The 21,461-nt window shown below is 42.9% G+C and overlaps 1 protein-coding gene across 1 annotated transcript; it reads right to left on the reverse strand.

Moving 5' to 3' along the window:
- Nucleotides 1-253: 253 nt before the first annotated feature.
- On the reverse strand, nt 254-19,124 carry LOC120049784 (lysophospholipid acyltransferase LPCAT4-like). Its single transcript, XM_038996200.1, has 13 exons — nt 18,523-19,124; nt 17,853-18,216; nt 17,026-17,138; nt 16,451-16,511; nt 14,516-14,574; nt 12,572-12,606; nt 12,392-12,446; nt 12,118-12,200; nt 8,799-8,924; nt 5,160-5,313; nt 2,826-2,918; nt 2,111-2,246; nt 254-1,009 (listed from the first exon to the last, which is right to left on the reverse strand). The coding sequence occupies exons 1-13, from the start codon at nt 18,610-18,612 to the stop codon at nt 792-794; spliced, it is 1,587 nt and encodes a 528-aa protein (XP_038852128.1). The 5' UTR covers nt 18,613-19,124; the 3' UTR covers nt 254-791.
- Between the last annotated feature and the right edge of the window lie 2,337 nt (nt 19,125-21,461).

The raw sequence follows: 21,461 nt of genomic DNA on the forward strand, positions 1-21,461 counted from the left end.
AAATAATTATTACGTAATATCATAGAAAGACACCGCATTCACGCACATTTTCGCAAAGTGGGTAGTACGGATTTGTCACTTCTAGCCTAAATATATCATACTTTTGACTAAATCAACGACTTTTATTGACTTAAATTGTTGTGCAACACCATATGTAAACTTTCCAGTAAACTCTGGCCATTGTGTCTCGGCTCTAAAAAGTGGATTTCTACAGGTGTATGTGTATGTATAATACAATAAAAAATCTTGAGAATAGTCATTTCCATTTGGTTTATATATTTTGTTCTTTAAACAATACAAATTATTCACATACCACATCTCTTTCAAGCAGTACAAAATACAAGAACTCGTAATTTTATTAAAACATTACATTTATAAATAACTATTGTGATACTATTTTCACAGCATCTTGTTGATGAACAGAATCAGAACTGCGTGACATAATCATAGCTAGCTATGTACATTGTAAACAATATATAACTAATCTGAGACTCACACAAACTAGTCATGACATATTCCCTTTGACATCTATGGGGCTTACAGTAGATACTGTGGAGCTGCTTCGTGCAGGTTTTCTCCATTTCTCAAAACAGTGTAAGCACCATAGAAATATAATTCCAAGAAGGGAATTTGCCATCAAAGTCAATTGGGTGTCATTGGAGACGTAGCCAGCAGCAGACTAGCCTTCAAAGTACATAAATATAATTTCTAGAAGGGACATAGCCCTTCAGACCACAGCAATTAGACTGCCCAGTCAGGAATTCAATTACTATGCTTCAGAGTTCCTTCACTTAGTCATCCTTCTTCTGGGATAGAGCTGAGCTGTTATCAGCGGTTTTATAAAGCAAAGCCGATCTGTTGTCGTTAGGCAATCCTTCATTATTGTTTCCAACCTTCCCATTGATCAGAGGAGTCGATGGCGTTGTAGACTCTGCCCCCTCAGATGTGAGGTACTCGCTGATCAGCTTCTGATAGGTGGGATGGGTGGTCAGCACTCTGAACAGCTCCTCTGTAGAGATACAATGTAGCATTAGGGTTGTTGACAAGGATGTGGATCTCTCAACTTGTCTTTCCTTCAGTTCTCGCTACCTATCTCCTTGGCGCCTCAACTGTATTGGAGAAGGTCCACGGTCCCTCCCGTAAGACCTTCTCTAATGGGTTTTGAGAAGGAGGCAAGGAGAGAGGATGCGGGGGAATCGAGGAAAGATTAATTGAGAAAGAGCCAGTAGTTAGGGGCAGTCGGACGATCGCTCTTCTTTGAAACAGCTTGTGTCACTTGATCACAGACTTGGTTTCTGCTCAACAGCCACAACAAGTTTAATAATACAACACTAACAATCAAGGTAAGTTGGAATGGGCTGAAAGTAGCTGAGGGGTGAATTTAAAAACCCATGATCTATAATAGTTCTGACTGAAAACACTTTATATAATGTATACCGGATGTGTTTAAGTACCATCTATCCAGATGGACTCAAATAGCAAAAATATAGTTATGTAATTACGGTGTAAAAAAAAAAATACCATGTAAATAATGTGTAGAATATACATGTAACAAAAAGGATGGGTCCCCCAAAAAATAAAGATACGTTTATTTGATTAATCAAGTTGTTCATTCATGCTAGGGCACTGCATCGCAGCGCTAGCTGTACCACCAGAGACTCTGGGTTCGCGCCCAGGCTCTGTCGCAGCCGGCCACGACCTCCCGGTCCGTGGGGCGATGCACAATTGGCCTAGCGTCGTCCGGGTTTGGCCGGTAGGGATATCCTTGTCTCATCGCGCACCAGCGACTCCTGTGGCGGGCCGGGCGCAGTGCACGCTAACCAAGGTCGCCAGGTGCACGGTGTTTCTTCCGACACATTGGTGCGGCTGGCTTCCGGGTTGGATGCGCGCTGTGTTAAGAAGCAGCGCGGCTAGGTTGGGTTGTGTTTCGGAGGACGCATGGCTTTCGACCTTCGTCTCTCCCGAGCCCGTACGGGAGTTGTAGCGATGAGACAAGATAATAACTACTAACAATTGGATACCACGAAATTGGGGGAGAAAAAAGGGGGTAGAAAAAAATGTTGTTCATTCATTTAAATGTAAATTATGTTAATATAGATTGGTGTCTTGCGTTCAGTGGGCGCGCCTCTCCGGGACAGTTCTGAGTACAGCTCCTCTGTGTGGTATTGAGGACTCCCCACTAGCGCCCCCATCAGGTCAGACACATCCACTGCAGTCAGACTGCCACTACCCTCTCTGTCATACAGCTGCAGACACACACACAGCAGAGTTTATATTGGGTTAAAAATATACAGTTTATGTAAGTATATAAAGTTAATATACAGTTTGTAAAATATTCCATTTAGAAAATACAGTATACATACATACATTTACAGTGCATTCGAAAAGTATTCAGACCCCTGTATTTAATCCATTTCAGAATACGGCTGTAACGTAACAAAATGCGGAAAAAGTGAAGGGGTCTGAATACTTTCCGAATGCACTGTACAAATACACTGCATACAAACACATGTAAAATATACTATATATGTACAGTTTATAGGTTAAAGAGCCCTCTTTATACTGTATATACCGCCTGGGTTTGTTCCTCTGTTCTTAACCTGGATGCCAGTCTGTTTCTGCTCTCTTGCCAACTCCTGCTCGCTTGCCAAACATGTTGGAGTTGACAACCGCACAAACAGATCTGGGACCCAGGCTACGTACACACACTTTATAGGTTGAAATGCATAACTTCCTACCAGGTTTAACATGTACTCTAAACATTAACACAGGGGTTATGAATCCATTCTACACGTACACACACAAACACTGGGAGAGGTACTTACAGTGAAGGCGATGTGAAGGAGAGACTTGAAGTCCATAAAGCTGGAGACAGCAGCCACACTTAGATAGATCTGTCTGAGATCCACCTTGTCATCCTGCAACGCAACACACACACACACACACACACACACACACACACACACACACACACACACACACACACACACACACACACACACACACACACACACACACACACACACACACACACGTTTACATGCACACCAATATCCCGTTATTACTTGGGATATTCAAGTACACTGTTTTTGAGTTGACGCATATAAAACATCAAATCCTGTTTACAATAACCCGAAAAAGCTTGATCCCGGTTACGTGAAACCAGGATAAGATGCCTGGAATATGTTGATCTTAGACGGAATAGTGTGGCACGTTCGCCGTAGTCAATGTGAGTAAGACCTTTAAACAGGTCAACATTCACAAGGCCGCAGGGCCAGACGGATTACCAGGACGTGTACTCCGAGCATGCGCTGACCAACTGGCAAGTGTCTTCACTGACATTTTCAACCTGTCCCTGACTGGGTCTGTAACACCAACATGTTTCAAACTGACCACCATAGTCCCTGTGCCCAAGAACACGAAGATAACCTGCCTAAATAACTACCGACCCGTAGAACTCACATCTGTAGCTATGAAGTGCTTTGAAAGGCTGGTGTGGCTCACAACACCATTATCCCAGAAACACTAGACCCACTCCAATTTGCATACTGCCCCAACAGATCCACAGATGATGCAATCTCTATTACACTCCACACTGCCCTTTCCCACCTGGACAAAAGGAACACCTATGTGAGAATGCTATTCATTGACTACAGCTCAGCGTTTAAAACCACAGTGCCCTCAAAGCTCATCACTAAGCTAAGAACAACTGGGACTAAACACCTTCCTCTGCAACTGGATTCTGGACTTCCTGACGGGCCGTCCCCATGTGGTAAGGGTAGGTAAAAACACATCCGCCACGCTGATCCTCAACACAGGGGCACCTCAGGGGTACATGCTCAGTCCCCTCCTGTACTCTCTGTTCACTCATGACTGCACGGCCAGAACACCATCATCAAGTTTGCCGATGACACAGTGGTAGGCCTGATCACCGACAACATGCAGTGTGGTGCCAGGACAACAACCTCTCCCTCAATGTGAGCAAGACAAAGGAGATGATTGTGGACTACAGGAAAAGGCGGGCCGAACAGGCCCCCATTAACATCGACGGGGCTGTAGTGGAGCGGGTCGAGAGTTTCAGGTTCCTTGGTGTCCACATCACCAACGAACTATCATAGTCCAAACATACCAAGACAGTCGTGAAGAGGGCACGACAAAACCTTTTCCCCCTCAGGAGACTGAAAAGATTTGGCATGGGTCCCCAGATCCTCAAAAGGTTCTATAGCTGCACCATTGAGAGCATCCTGACCGATTGCATCACCGCCTGGTACGGCAACTGCTCGACATCCGTAAGGCGCTACAGAGGGTAGTGCGAACGGCCCAGTACAACACTGGGGTAAAGCTTCTTGCCATCCAGGACCTATATAATAGGCGGTGTCAGAGGAAAGCCCATAAAATTGTCAGAGACTCCAGTCACCCAAGTCATAGACTGTTTTCTCTGCTACCGCACAGCAAGTGGTACCGGAGCGCCAAGTCTAGGACCAAAAGGCTCCTCAACAGCTTCTACCCCGAAGCCATTAGACTGCTGAACAATTCATAAAATCGCCACCGGACAATTTACATCGACACCCCCCCCCTCCTTCTGTACACTGCTGCTACTCACTGTTTATTATCTATGCATAGTCACAACACCCCCACCTACATGTACAGATTACCTCAACTAACCTCTACCCCCGCACACTGACTCGGTACCGGTGCCCCCTGTACAACAGCCTTGTTATTGTGTTACTTTTTATTATAGTCTACTTGGTAAATATGTTCTTCTTCTTGAACTGCACTGTTGGTTAAGGGGTTGTAAGTAAGCATTTCACGGTAAAGTCTACACTTGTTGTATTCGGCGCATGTGACAAATAAAGTTACTTTCCTAATGCACTGTACTATTACATTTAACCAATATGAAAGTCAATTAGGAATATTCGGTATATTCACAGATTCCATGGATACTCGTGAACAGGATATCAAAAGGTACATGTAAACAGCTTATCCCGAATAAGACCTTCAGCGGAATATGAGTTAGTAGCCGGAATACTTTGTGCATGCAAACGTTGTCACTATTACACAAACACAGAAACAAAGTACACACAACACCAAGAAATACTCAAATGTACTGCACACACACGCTTGACGCTGGAGGACAATTTTACCTCAGAGTACTTTACCTTTGAATAGAGACCACAGATCTTAGCAGCAGTCTGTCTGTCAGTCAGTCCCATAAGCGGGACCAGCTCATCCACAACAGCCCTCCAACCCTGTTCTGACTGACACCGGTCAATCATCTGAGTTAGTGCCGCCTCAACCTCTGACTTTCTGAGACTGAGGATGGAGAGGGGGAGATGGAAGGAGAGAAACAGATTGAAGGGGAGAGAAATGAGAAAGGGAGGTTTCTAAATGACAATTTAAGAAGCACTGCACACAAGAATGGAGAGCACCTGCGTAGTTACGATCAAACACAAAGCCATAGATAAAATAGCCTACATATAGTGCATTCTGAAAAAGTATTCAGACAACTGGACTTTTTCCACATTTTGTTACGTTACAGTCTTACATGCTGACCAGACCGGAAACGTCGCGTGCGCGAGCGTCGCAAAATATATTTAGAAATCCATGTTTTTCAATTATTGCGCGCGCCAATGAGAGTCTGCGATGCCAAGGGCTAAAATAGAACTCCTTTCTATTTCTGACGCAGATCGCGCTGCAAGTCCTGCCTCTCCCATCTCCTCATTGGTTTATAGAAGCAGATACCCACGTGCCATCTCCTCATTGGTTATACCCATATGGGTGATTGAAAGACGAAATGTTTTGCCGGTAGTCGTGGTAATACTATGAAAGTTGACGCCAATCACCATATAAGTTCAAAGATGAAAAAGCCTGGAAGGAGGAGAGATGACTAGAAACGATTCGGTTGGCCATTTTATGTGTGGATTAATTGGCGGAGTAGAGGAGCTTGTGCATTTCAGGTAAAATAACAACTCGATGTTTATATCCCAGGACAAATTAGCTAGCAACAGCAAGCTAGCTAAATAGGACAAATTAGCTAGCAAGTGCAAGCTAACTAGCTAAATTGCCATACATGTTTAATGCTTTTCGACCTGTCCCCAAATAAATGTCATTGGTTCAGAGTTTGTTTTGCTATTTTAACCTGTGTGTCGTGATCGCGTTTGGTGTAGGGGGACAAAATAAATGTATGCACGATGGCGCACGCACGCAGCCGGTTTGGGTTCCGTGTTACTGTAAAATTTATTAAATTGTTGTTCTCATCAATCTACACACAGCACCCCATAATGACAAAGCAAAAACAGGTTTTTAGAAATGTTTGCAAATTTCACTAAAAAAAAATCTGAAATATCACATTTACATAAGTATTCAGACTCTTCACTCAGTACTTTGTCGAAGCACCTTTGGCAGCGATCACAGCACACAGCTGTGTCTTCTTGGGTATGACGCTTCAAGCTTGGAACACCTGTATTTGGGGAGATTCTCCCATTCTTCTCTGCAGATCTTCTCAAGCTCTGTCAGGTTGGATGGGGTGCGTCACTGCACAGCTATTTTTCAGGTCTCTCCAGATACGTTTGATCTGGTTCAAGTCCGGGCTCTGGCTGGGCCACTCAAGGACATTTAAAGACTTGTCCCAAAGTCACTCCTGCGTTGTCTTGGCTGTGTGCTTAGAGTCGTTGTCCTGGTAGAAGGTTAACCATCTCTGTACTTTGCTCTGTTCATCTTTCCCTCGATCCTGATTAGTCTCCCAGTCCCTGCCACTGAGAAAAATCCTCACAGCATGATGCTGCCACCACCATGCTTCACCGTAGAAATGGTGCCAGGTTTCCTCTAGACGTAATGCTTGGCATTTATGCCAAAGAGTTCAATCTTGGTTTCATCAGACCAGAGAATCTTGTTTCTCATGGTCTTAGGTGCCTTTTGGCAAACTCCAAGCAGGCCGTCATGTGCCTTTTACTGAGGAGTGGCTTCCGCCTGGCCACTCTGGCTGTCTGGCCTGATTGGTGGAGTGCTGCAGAGATGGTTGTACTTCTGGATGGTTCTCATCTCCACAGAGGAACTCTGGAGCTCTGTCAGAGTGACCATCAGGTTTTTGGTCACCTCCCTGACCAAAGCCCTTCTCCCCCGATTGCTCAGTTTGGCCGGGCAGCCAGCTCTAGGAAGAGTCTTGGTGGCTCCAAACTTCTTCCAGGCCACTGTGTTCTTGGGGACCTTCAATGCTGCAGAAATGTTTTGGTACACTTCCCCAGATCTGTGCCTCGACACAATCCTGTCTCGGAGCTCTACGGACAATTACATTGACCTCATGGCTTGGTTTTTGTTCTGACATGCACTGTCATCTGTGGGACCTTTTATTGACAGGTATGCGCCTTTTCAAATCATGTCCAATTAATTGAATTTACCACAGGTGCACTTCAATGAAGTTTTAGAAACATCTTTAAGATGATCAATGGAAACAGGATGCACCTGAGCTCAATTTCAAGTCTCATAGCAAAGGTTCTGAATAGTTATGTAAATATGTTTTTGTAATACATTTGCAAAACCTGTTTTCACTTTGTCATTATGTGTGTTGAGGGAAAAAAAGATTTAATCCATTTTAGAATAAAGCTGTAAAGTAACAAAAATGTGGAAAATCCTTTCCGAATGTCCTGTATACAGGCAACTCACAAAATAATGGAAACACCTGAGTCAATGAGGGGAACAATGTATTTTGAAAGCAAGTGCTTCTACACAGGTGTGGTTCCTGAGTTAATTAACATCCCATCATGCTTAGGGACATGTATAAAAATGCTGGGCAGGCCATTATTTTATCTACCATGGCTATGCCCCCATTGAGGACAATAAGTCACTGAAAGGTTTGATGAGCATGAAAACGATGCCGTCTCAGTCGCCAGATGTCAACCCAATTGAACACTTATGAGAGATTCTGGAGTGGTGCCTGAGACAGGGTTTTCCACCACCATTAACAAAACACCAAATTATGAAATTTCTCGTGGAAGAATGGTGTCGCAACCCTCTGATAGAGTTCCAGACACGTGTAGAATCTATGCGAAGTTTAATTGAAGCTGTTCTGGCTCACGGTGGCCTAACGCCCTTTATGTTGGCGTTTTCTTAATTTTGGCAGTTACTTGTATGTGTATATTGTCATGGCTTCAGTTCCTAGATTCTAAAGTAGCCATTTCTATAGAAGCTTTGCAGGCACGTTTCCAACGTGAATTCGCGTTAATGACTTGAGAGAGTTGATAGATATGTATTACTCACAATGTACGGGTTGTCACAGTTTAATATATTTTTGTAAATATAAAAATGTGATAAGACATTCGTAAACTGTTTTTCTGTAGCATCTTCCAAGGCCCGTCACACCTGTTCCAACTCAACACTAACAGCATCTCCCCATAATCCCTTTATTCTACTCCTACAGGTAAGCCACACAGGTGACCACCAGGTGTAACTAACAAAATAGGAAGTTACCATATACAGAAGTTTTCATACATTCTATACACAGTAACAAACAAGTTCTATACATTTTCTTTTCTAATACAAAATGGTTATTGTTATATGACTCTGCACACACACACACACACAATTGATAGAACACATATGTATGACTCCACACAGGCACACAAACCACAGGTGACTGGTGGCACTTTAATTGGGGAGGACTGGCTCATAGTAATGGCTGAGTGTACTTAACGGTATAAAAACAAATCAAACAGATTGATACCAATTCATTTACTCCATTCCAGCCATTAATATGAGCCGTCCTCCCATCACCAGCCTCATGTGACACACACGTCTCTTACCCGTCTTTGTGCAGCAGTGAGAGGGTTTCTCTGGCTGGGGGTTCTAGGGGGAGGGAGAGCCCCCCTAGCATTCTGGTAGGAACACGCCCCTCCATCACATGGTCTGTAGCTGGGATACCCAGAGTCCTGAAACACATAGGAGATGATACTGTTAGACCACACACACACACCTCTCGTTCACATCAGCAGTGCCTACTACTTACTTACACTGCATATTGTTTACCAATCGTACTACATATTTAGTCAAAACTAACGCAGTAAGCAACAAATATCAGCATATTAGGCTGAGCCTACTGAGAATGCATCATCTAATGCGCAATTCTACTAGATGAAAAGCGTAAATGAGCATGACATCCTGGCATTTAAACCATACTTATTCTTTTCTTCTCAAAAAGCCTACAATTTAAAACGCAAGTACAGGTATTCGTACACAGCCATAGTCTTTAGCTGTGATACCCAGGACCCTGACAAGTTCAAAGAGGTAAACTCAATACTGTTAGAATTTTTATTTTTAAACTTTATTTAACCAGGAAGGGCTCATTGAGATTTAAAATCTCTTTTTCAAGAGCGTCCTGGCCAAGATAGGCAGCACCAAGTCATTACAAAAATTACAGACAGACAACATGAAAAACTACAAGTAATCTAGTAAAAACCATTGAATTCACAAGAGTATAACAATATCAAAAACAGCACATTAAAAACATTGACAGGTCAGGGAATCAGCCTCAAAATCCTTCATCAGTGATTTAAAAACACCAATCGGGACAAGTTCTTCCAGTTTAAAATTATTTTGTAAGGTGTTCCAAGACGATGGCGCAGAGTACATAAAAGACCTTTTACCAAATTCAGTTCGGACATTTGGAACAGTTAGCAGGATAAAGTCTAGCGAACGAAGAGAGTACCCACCACATTTCTGAACAATAAAAATGCCCAAATAAAAAGGTAGCAAACCCAAAATGGCTTTGTAAATAAAAGTATACCAGTGACTGAGCCTACGAGTGACTAGAGAAGGCCAGCCAACCCTGGTATACAAAGTGCAGTGGTGCGTAAGGGTTTTGCAGTTTAAAATAAATCTCAAAGTGTCATGGTAAAGAGTGTCAATTGATCTCAAACACTGAGCGGAAGCATTCATATATAAAATATCCCCATAGTCTAGTAAAGGCATAAATGTAGCTGATACTAGCCTCCTTCTGGTTTCAAAAGAAAAACAGGCCTTATTCCTAAAATAAAAACCCAATTTCAGCTTCAATTTTTTTGTAAGTTGTTGAATATGCAATTTAAAAGAGAGGCCGTCATCAATTAGAATTCCAAGATATTTATATGAGGTTACAACCTCAATCTCCTTGCCCTGACAGGTAGTAATAGGTGAAAGGTTCAGAGGTCTATTTCTTGCATTAGAAAACACCATTAGTTTAGTTTTGTCAGTATTGAGGATAAGCTTCAATTGACACAAGGTATGTTGAACAGTATAAAAAGCAGTTTGCAAGTTCTGGAAAGCTTTTGTAAGAGATGAGGCACAACAGTATCATCAGCATAAAAATGAAGTTGTTCATTTTGGACATTTTTGTCTAAATCATTTATATAAATAGTGAATATGAGAGGACCAAGTACAGAGCCTTGGGGCACACCATTCAGGACAGACAATTTAACAGGCATAAGCCCATCAAATTGAGTCCACTGAGTTCTATCAGACAGATAGTTAGCAAACCATGCAACTGCATGCTCCGAAAGACCTACACTCAACAATCTCTGCCTTAGTATAGCATGATCAACTGTATCAAAAGCCTTAGAGAGATCAATAAAAAGTGAGACACAGTGCTGTTTTTTGTCAAGGGCTTCAGTGATATCATTTAAAACCTTCATGGCTGCTGTAATTGTGCTATGCTTCTTCCTGAAGCCCGATTGGTACATAGATAAAATAGAGTTAGTAAATAAAAACTAATTTAGCTGTTCACTTACAAGGGTTTCAAGTATTTTCACCAGGGGTGACAGCTTTGAGATTGGCCTATAATTATTTAAAAGAGTTGGATCTCCCCCTTTTAAAAGTGGTAGGACAAATGCTGATTTCCAGATATTTGGAATTTCATTACATATCTGTTCAATCTAACCCTGGAATGTAAGTGGTTCAGCTATGAAATCAGCTGCCAGATTTAAAAAGCAGGGATCCAAAAGATCAGGACCTGCAGGCTTTCTTTGATCTAAGGATTTCAGTGCTTTATGTACCACCTGCACTGAGAATGGCAAAAAGCTAAAAGTTTGACCAGCTCTCACTGGTTCATCCACACAGGGTTGTACAGAGACAGAGGACACTGGTTCATCCACACAGGGTTGTACAGAGACAGAGGACACTGAATCAAACAGCCTACCAGATGATACAAAGTGCTCATTGAAACAATTCAGCATTTCAGTTTTGTCATATATAGCAACAGAGTCCTTCAAAACACATGACGGTAATTCATTAACATTACTGTTACCAGACATAGACTTAATAGCATTCCAAAACTTTCTAGGGTCATTCAGGTTATCAGTGGTAACAGACATAAAATATTCAGACTTGGCCTTCCTGAGAAGAAAAGAACACTTGTTTCTTAACTGCCTAAAAATAAGCCAATCAGCATCAGAACAAGATTTCCTTGCTTTAGCCCAGGCTAGATTACGGTCGTGAATAATACAAGACAGCTCAGAAGAAAACCATGGATTATCCCGCCCTTTAACCCTGAACCTGTGGAATGGGGCATGTTTGTTTACTATTTGGAAAAAAACATCATGAAAGAATATCCAGGCAGTTTCCACATCAGGGATAAGCTCAATCTTGCTCCAGTCAAAATAAAACAAATCATGAAAGAAATCCTGCTCATTAAAACACTTCAAATTTCTCTTACGAATAAAACGTGGATTTGTCTTTGGAACCTTAGTATTTCTAACAGCAACAACAGCACAATGGTCACTTAAATCATTACAAAAAACACCAACCGCAGAATATTTATGTGGAACATTTGTCAATATCAAATCAATCAGGGTAGATTTATCTGGGCATTTAAGATTTGGGCGAGTGGGTGAGTTAATCAACTGGGTAAGATTCATAGAATTACAAAACATTTTTAAATCATCATACACCGGCTTTAACCAACACCAGTTGAGATCACCAATCAAGATCATTTCACTGTAAAGAAGTTTAGACATAAGGTGCATCAAAGAAGAAAATGCATCATGAAAGAAAGTAACACACATACAGCAACAACAAACACACACCTCAAGAAGACGGAGCCCAAAGATGAGATACACATACATTACAAGCAGAAATTCTGTGTAAACTTACTTGGCCATGAGTTTCTGGACGTTGTCTGCATACAGGTTAGGGTCATCCTTCTCTTCCTGAGAGGGGGTGTATACTGGCAGATACTGTAACCAAATCAGAGTACAGGATATTAATACAAGTACCGTAGCCAATAAGAGAACATTACATTTATAATTTATAGTGACAGGTAATACAGGCAATCAGAACAGGATATTAATACTGACAGGTAATATCGCCAATAAGAGAAGAGGACATTTACACTGACAGCCAATCTGAAAACAGAACACTATCATACCTCAATGGTAACGTTAGTGTAGAGCTGAGAGCAGGTGTGCCACAGTGTCTCAATCCTGGAGGGAACAACACCCATCAGTGAAATAACATTCAGAAAAAGCTTATTTCCAATATTATAGATAACGAAGTTGAATGATTATCATATTTAAAAAATATATATATAATTTAGATGATGCCTTACCAGGTTGTGCCCTTGTGGGTCCAGCGCACAGTATCCTAGAAAAATAAGCAAGTTTTCTTTTAAACTCACATGTGCAGACAGTACGTCACCTGATTATGTTCAGATCATTGCACAGGTCACCCAGTTCAAAGCACACCCTGTACAGGCATGCTGTTGCACCATTGGAGTTCCAACATGCACAAAGATTAACAACAGTGCCCTCCACTAATATTGGCACCCTTGGTAAATATGAGCAAAACATCTCTGCTATTTATCCTCTTGGTCTTTCATTCAAAATATTCACAAAAATCAAACCTTTAATTGAAGTACAATTATTGAAAAAAATAAATGTGAAATAAATGACAAATATTTTTATCCGAAACAATTATTGGCACCCCTAGAAATTCTTATGAGTAAAATATAACTGAAGTATATACCCATTCATATTTTACGTTTTTAAGTTCACTTGAGTGATTAGGAACACTTAAGTGGTAAGCCATGACTTTCCTGTTTCACTGGGGTATAAATATGAGGTGACACACAGGCCAAGTTCCCATAGTCATCCATTACTATGGGAAAGACCCGAGAATACAGTAATGATGTGTGACAAAGGGTTGTTGAGCTGCACAAACCAAAAAATGGCTATAAGAAAAAAGCTCAACGGTTGAAAATGACCATTTCTACTATCAGGGCAATAATTTAAAGCAACTGGAGATGTTAACAATCGGCCTGAAAGAGGACGTGTGTCTATATTGACCCCACGCACAGTGAGGAGGATGGTTCGAGTGGCCAAAAAATCTCCAAGGATCACAGCTGGAGAATTGCAGACGTTAGTTGGGTCTTGGGTCAGAAAGTTTCCAAAACTACGACCACCACAAGTTGTTTGGGAGGGTTGCCATAAAAAAAAGCCTTTGCTGTCAAACAAACTCAAGCGCCTACATTTTGCCAAATGTTACTGGAACTTTCAATGGGACTGGGTTCTATGGTCAGATGAGACCAAAATAGAGCTTTTTTCAAAACAAATACCAGAGGTGGATTTGGCGTAGACATAAAGACAGCCACGCAGAAAAGTATCTCATCCCCACTGTGAAGTATGGTGGCGGATCTTTGATGTTGTGGGGCTGTTTTTCTTCCAAAGGCACTGGACAACTTGTTAGGATACATCATGTATCAGCAGATATTAAATCAAAACCTGACTAGGAAGCTTAAACTGGGCCTTGGTTGGATCTTCCAGCAGGACAACGATCCAAAGCACATCTCAAAATCAACACAAACATGGTTCAATGACCACAGAAACAAGGCTTTGCCATGGCCATCCCAGTCCCCTGACCTAAACCACATGGAAAACCTGTGGGATGAGCCGAAGAGGAGAGTCCACAAGCGTGGACCTTGGAGAATCTGAAGGATCTGGAGAGATACTACAGTATATGGAGGAATTGTCTCAGATCCTTTGTCATGTGTTCCCCAAACTCATTACACATTATAGGAGAAGACTCAGAGCTGTTATCTTGGCAAAGGGAGGTTGCACAAAGTATTGAATGAAGGGCTGCCAATAATTGTGGCACACATATATTTGAGAACAAACATGTATTTATTTTATGATAATATATTTTTTCTTTCAATTATTTTTACTTTAATTAAAAGGTTTGATTTTTGTGAATATAAAGATGTTTTTCTTCTTCCCCACAGACAGTTTTGCTCACATTTACCAAGGGTGCCAATATTAGTGGAGGGCACTGTATCTATGATTAGAAAGCAAACAACATGGTATTTTCCCACGACCAGAACACACTGTAGTCCTTAATAGGAAGGGTGCGCTCAGGCCCAATTCCAATCCATCAGCAAGTTAACTACTCTGTCTGGAGCTGGTCTAGTGGTAGTGTTGTCATCCCAGACCATATATGCTCCCGGAGGCAGCGCTTCGTTCCACCACTCACTTTCTATTTCATTTCCCTCTCTACTCACCAGTTTGTTGGGGTAGTGCAGCAGAACTGGTTGGACTGGGACTCCAGCCAGGAAGGCACCTCGAAGGGAGAGAGAGAGAACAGTAAACCAGTCAGCTCACACCTTTCTTTCTCCCCTCCCTACGTAACACAACATGCCATCCATTTCTTCAGGTTCAGCATAAGTGACAGTTTGTTGATTTAAGCCAAGATATTTTTTGTGTGCTCACCAATACCAGGTTAATATACACTGCTCAAAAAAATAAAGGGAACACTTAAACAACACAATGTAACTCCAAGGCAATCACACTTCTGTGAAATCAAACTGTCCACTTAGGAAGCAACACTGATTGACAATACATTTCACATGCTGTTGTGCAAATGGAATAGACAAAAGGTGGAAATTATAGGCAATTAGCAAGACACCCCCAATAAAGGAGTGATTCTGCAGGTGGTGACCACAGACCACTTCTCAGTTCCTATGCTTCCTGGCTGATGTTTTGGTCACTTTTGAATGCTGGCGGTTCTCTCACTCTAGTGGTAGCATGAGACGGAGTCTACAACCCACACAAGTGGCTCAGGTAGTGCAGCTCATCCAGGATGGCACATCAATGCGAGCTGTGGCAAGAAGGTTTGCTGTGTCTGTCAGCGTAGTGTCCAGAGCATGGAGGCGCTACCAGGAGACAGGCCAGTACATCAGGAGACATGGAGGAGGCCGTAGGAGGGCAACAACCCAGCAGCAGGACCGCTACCTCCGCCTTTGTGCAAGGAGTAGCACTGCCAGAGCCCTGCAAAATGACCTCCAGCAGGCCACAAATGTGCATGTGTCAGCATATGGTCTCACAAGGGCTCTGAGGATCTCATCTCGGTACCTAATGGCAGTCAGGCTACCTCTGTCGAGCACATGGAGGGCTGTGCGGCCCCACAAAGAAATGCCACCCCACACCATGACTGACCCACCGCCAAACCGGTCATGCTGGAGGATGTTGCAGGCAGCAGAACGTTCTCCACGGCGTCTCCAGACTCTGTCACGTCTGTCACATGTGCTCATGTGCTCAGTGTGAACCTGCTTTCATCTGTGAAGAGCACAGGGTGCAGTGGCGAATTTGCCAATCTTGGTGTTCTCTGGCAAATGCCAAATGTCCTGCACGGTGTTGGGCTGTAAGCACAACCCCCACCTGTGGACGTCGGGCCCTCATACCACCCTCATGGAGTCTGTTTCTGACCGTTTGAGCAGACACATGCACATTTGTGGCCTGCTGGAGGTCATTTTGCAGGGCTCTGGCAGTGCTACTCCTTGCACAAAGGCGGAGGTAGCGGTCCTGCTGCTGGGTTGTTGCCCTCCTACGGCCTCCTCCACGTCTCCTGATGTACTGGCCTGTCTCCTGGTAGCGCCTCCATGCTCTGGACACTACGCTGACAGACACAGCAAACCTTCTTGCCACAGCTCGCATTGATGTGCCATCCTGGATGAGCTGCACTACCTGAGCCACTTGTGTGGGTTGTAGACTCCGTCTCATGCTACCACTAGAGTGAGAGCACCGCAGCATTCAAAAGTGACCAAAACATCAGCCAGGAAGCATAGGAACTGAGAAGTGGTCTGTGGTCACCACCTGCAGAATCACTCCTTTATTGGGGGTGTCTTGCTAATTGCCTATAATTTCCACCTTTTGTCTATTCCATTTGCACAACAGCATGTGAAATGTATTGTCAATCAGTGTTGCTTCCTAAGTGGACAGTTTGATTTCACAGAAGTGTGATTGACTTGGAGTTACATTGTGTTGTTTAAGTGTTCCCTTTATTTTTTTGAGCAGTGTACTATTAAAAATTATTTAAACTATTAGAATAGAAGCAAAAGTGCAAACACCGCCAATCTGCCACCCTAGGCAGGCTAAAGCAAAGGCTAAAAGCATTTGAAAGATTTCAAATAGTATTTGAACCAAGGTCTGGTTCTCACCACGCTTAAACTTGATGAGAATGGTGCCGTTCGTAGTGGTGCCTTCTGGGAACATCAGCATCTGAGAGAGGGAGGGGATAGTGGGGGGATAGAGGGAGAGAAAGACCGTGATTGATGAATAGAGACAATGACAGAGATGGGGAGTGAGAAAGCAAGGGAGTTAGTAAAACCAGTCCATCAGCAAGGTTCATTAGGAGGAGAAAGAGGGAGAGAGAGAGAAAAAGATGGAGGGAGGGATAGAGATTGAGACAGTGATTGATGTATATACAGAGAAAGAAGGCGTTAAACCAGTTCTATAACAGTCGTCCATTCATCAGTAATGTTAATTGTCCTATATTTACATCATTCTATCGTGCCCGTTAACTCAAGAGTCATTGCGCTACATGACACAAGACTGATGCAGTGAGGTTACATGTGTGTAACTGGTTGGATGTGAGCCCACGTCGCCTATGTGGTAACCCAATGTATCAACCATAGGAAATCCTTGAACAATTGGGTTTACATGTCTCGGACAAGACTACTCCGTTTCACCCGTTACCTCCATTGGCCTAATATGACCTTTGAACACTGCTTACCTGTGGCCAGTAGCCGTTGGAGGTGAGCCTCTCTATGATCTGCGCAATAGCTTGTTTCCTGGACTCTGGATTCTTCCTATTTACCATCACTGACTGGTTAAACGCCAGGAGGGCTAAAGGGAGAAAAAAAGAAACCATACACAAGGCTGTTATAATGTGACATGAAAATAAAGGAGGGCCGCACACTCTAGGAGCTCAGATGCAAAAATGTAATATCCAACGTTTCGACAGGCTTCATCAGGGTAGGGTGACAACCATAATAACATGATTTTTATATTGTTTAGGACACAAAAGCCACTGAAGGCCTGTGCTACTGAAGAGATAGGAAAGGGAATACGAAGGGAAAAGGTAAGAGAGAAAGAAAGCGGGAAGGACAGGAAAAGATAGCGGGAGAACACAAACAAGAGAAGTGATGAGGCAATAGTTTGTTTTAGAAGTTTGTCAACATTTCTCAATGCTCCCTATTCTCCAATCCCTCCCCCATCTCTCCCTCCTTTCCCAACCTCGACCCCCCCTCTCATTCTCCATCTCACCCCAACAGAGTAGGATGATGTTGCCCCCAGTGTGGTATTCTATCCCCAGTGATTAAGGTTACCATTTGAGGACAGTGATCAAATACTAGATCTGTTTCTTTTAAAGGTAAACTTTGACCCAGTCACTCCAAGTATCCCGCATAACACCCACCCCCTATTACTGGCAGGCTCTGGTTCTCCAATCTGGACACCACCTTAGTCAACTGTGTGTGTGTGTGTGTGTGTGTGTGTGTGTGTGTGTGTGTGTGTGTGTGCACGCGCATGTGTCCCACTCCCAGTTACCCCCACACTCACCCCCTATAACAGGGATTTTTTGGTTTTCCGATCGGGACACCACTGTAGCTAGCTGGGTTTCCGGCAGCACCAACATGTCCAGGAAGCTACTGTGAGGCGCCACCGCCAGCACGGGAGCCTCCTTACACCCCGCCCTACGACCTTTAACCTGGACCCAGAACCCCAGGAAGAAAAACGCTGCCCGGCTCAGGAACCGGATGATGGAATGTAGCAGCCACCAACGCCACCCCGCCACTACTGGCCGGGAGCGTTCCTCCTCTGACAAGCCGGCCAAACGCAGCCGGGCAATAGGCCACATCAACAGGAAGCAGAGGGCGACCAGGAAGATTCGTATGGGGAAGAGGATGGTGCCCAACACCATGCCCTGTGGATTGGAGGGACATGTTAATATATGGAGAATAGTAAGTTAAATAGGGTAGGTAGCCTGCAATGTATAATATTCATCACACACACAGATGCACACATTCTGGCACAGGCTACAATGTATCAGATTGTATCACATAGTTCCTAAACAAGCTGCTACATGCTACAATGAATCCAGAAAACAGATGCGTGCACAGTTGATAATCAACAATAGGCACATGCATGCAGACACACAAATCATTCAAATGTGTCCTCTTTTCAACTTAAACTCTTACCACATTTCCTCAAGCATAATAAGACAACTCACCCGTATTCTCTGTGCCCTGGTCAGTTTCAGTTTGTGTATAAATGGGTGAGGGTAATCGGATGTTGCTTGGCGACTGTCCCGCCTCTCCATGGCGACTAGGCAAGCCTTGACAGACTCAATCTGTAAAAAGTAGGTCAGACCCAACCAGATTTCAAACTAACCCTTTGAGGTTTGATGTGCGAGGTTTTCACTGAATGGCGATGAATATCCCCGTGCGTCGACAGTTTAATTCCGCCGCAACTATTTGGCGTTGCGTAAAAAGTTGTGATATAAAAGTTATAAAAGTGCCTCTCAAAATGTAACGTTATCAAGATGCAGAGAGCCAAAACCAGGCCGAGGGATAGGAGTGCGACAGTTGGTTGGATCAAAAGAAACAAGTTCAAAAGTGAAAACGATCCAAGTGAAATCGAAGATGTGAATACGAATCCGAATTAAAAAATTCCAATACGTTGATTTATTGTACTCTAATACAAGGAACTTTATACGAAAGGTGCGCTCGTGTCAATGCATATGGCGTAAAAACGAAGAACAACAACTCGCATTGGTGATCTTCTTCGGTGGGGTTTTAGGGCGGACTACATCCTGAAAAGTTATATTCCCGCCCACTTTTTCTTCTCCTTCCTCTTGAAAATAAAATATTCCATTGTGGGAAAGGAGGGGGGGGAGAAAATAATATATAAATAACTCGAAACCCGTCCCACTCCTTCAATCACAATCCAATCATGTTAAGGTGGTGGGCTATCTGCTTTCGTTTTCGAGATGATCGATCTGCCGAGGGAGGAGCTATTTATTCTGAAAACATTTCCGTTTGTTGGCAATGTCAATTCTCGGAAATGTTTTCAAAATACTTACTTTCATATTCGCTAAATAGACAGGCAAACGCCACCGAGTACTAAACTGTACACCAATCAAAACTGGTGTACCATGGCAGTATCTCTGCTGTTCACGTCTGCCAATCACGTTATACGTCTCTGAGGTAGTAGACAATTGGTGACATCTTGAGAGCAAACTAACGTAGCAGGCGCTTGATAATATGTACATTTTTTTTTTTAATATTGGGGGAGTTTTTCTTCTGCACTGATCAGATTTGTTGAACAGTGCAGAAAACCTCCCCCGACAGTTTTTTTAAATTGTCGTCAAGCGCCTGCTATGTTATATTAGTCTCAAGATGTCACCAGCTGTCTACTACCTTTAGATACGGATAAATTGATTGGCAGAGGTGATCAGCAGAGATAGTACCACGGTACACGAGTTTTGGATGTAACCTGATTTCTAAGCATTTCGTATTATTCTGTAGTAAATCCTAAACAATAAATGTGGTATGACATGTTACGTTTTGTATGGTATTTATTAATTTGTGGACGTCCATCACCCATTTCGTAAGATATGTTACACATTACAATTCGCATTATAATACATGTAATACATTTGGGCCAGATAACTCACACGGGAATCGGGCCAAGCGCCAAGTAATACATTTGGGCCAGATACCTCACACCGGAATCGGCCCGAGCTCAATCCCCGCATCCTAGCCATAAGTAATACTGCCGAAGGCGGCCCAGACTCGGGCCACATGACGTCATGACTCAGCCGAGTGCCCCGACTCGCATCCGGAATCGGCCCAGATCTACTGTGCTAGCTGGGAAAATACCATACTAATTTGAGTATCCCAGATTGACTGTACTATATTACGTATAGTCTATGAGACCAGGCTGGAACAATCAAGTAAATGTGGAGGAGGAGTTGAGATGCATTGTTGACAGAGATACTTTAGAAGAGATGGGAAACGTGTTAAGGCCTATTGTGTACATTGCACATGCTACGTCAATGGGCCGCACGATGCATTCTGGGCTATTCTTGGAGTTCCGAGGTGGATGAGCGTTCAAAAGATTTTTCCCAGTCTGAGCTCGCTTTTTTCCGAGTTCCCAGTTGTCTTTAACGCACTGAAGTCGGAAATCTGAGATTTCCCAGTTGTTTTGAACTCGGCATTTGCAACAACGTGATGCAGAATGACAAGGTGAACGCGATTGGTCGACAGTCTGCGTGTGGGGCGTTATACAGTACGTTTCTCCAATCGTTGCCCAAATGAGCCCCACAGCGGATGACCTCATAATACCCATAAAAACTAGCAGTAAAACACGGAAATGGTTCCAACCCTTTTTCAGCATATAGTTTATTCATTGTGGATTTTTAGAAACACTTCAAATAAGTGTTTTGTGTAGGCTTACCCTGGCGTGACGTTTTGATAACAGTATAAATCTCTCTCGGACAAGGTGACTTTTATTACTATATTTGGCGCTCAGATTCAAAAATACTAATTAGCATCAAAGCAAACATCATGCAAGACTACACATCCTTGCAAGCTTCCGCATCATCATCACCTTTGCTGTCAGCAAGCTAGCTACTAGTTACCTTGATCCAAAACTAAAATATATTTAAATTTACTGTTCCATATGTTATTTAACTAATATTTGTTGTCTTATTTATACATTTGGTCTTGTGTCTTGCACATGATTCTATACTAGTAGCAGTCAGATATTTTTAATGTGCCATGAATACTAGACGTTTTTTGTTTTTTGCAAAGAAGCTACAGTGCATTCAGAAGTATTCAGACCCCTTTCCACATTTTGTTACGTTACAGCCATATTATAACATTTATTAAATTCAAAATTTTCTTCATAGATGGGGCGGCAGGTAGCCTAGTGGTTAGAGTGTTAGGCCAGTAACCGAAAGGTTGCTAGATCGAATCCCTGAGCTGACAAGGTAAAAATCTGTCGTTCTTCCCCTAAACAAGGCAGTTAACCAACTGTTCGTAGGCCGTCAATGTAAATATGAATTTATTCTTAACTGACTTGCCTAGCTAAAAAAATAATAATAATCTATCTACACACAATACCCAATAATGACAAAAGTGAAAACAAGTTTTTTGAAATTTTAGA

The sequence above is a fragment of the Salvelinus namaycush genome, chromosome 6 (assembly GCF_016432855.1).
Source record: "Salvelinus namaycush isolate Seneca chromosome 6, SaNama_1.0, whole genome shotgun sequence".
In the NCBI taxonomy this organism is placed as follows: domain Eukaryota; kingdom Metazoa; phylum Chordata; class Actinopteri; order Salmoniformes; family Salmonidae; genus Salvelinus; species Salvelinus namaycush.

Coding starts and splice junctions, on each gene's coding strand:
- LOC120049784 (XM_038996200.1), bottom strand. CDS start 18,612: ATGGAGAGGCGGGACAGTCGCCAAGCAACATCCGATTACCCTCACCCA. Junction 17,139..17,852: donor AAAAATCCCTGTTATAGGGG/GTGAGTGTGGGG, acceptor TTCTCCCTTTAG/CCCTCCTGGCGTTTAACCAG. Junction 2,919..5,159: donor TCTGTGGTCTCTATTCAAAG/GTAAAGTACTCT, acceptor GTTGCGTTGCAG/GATGACAAGGTGGATCTCAG.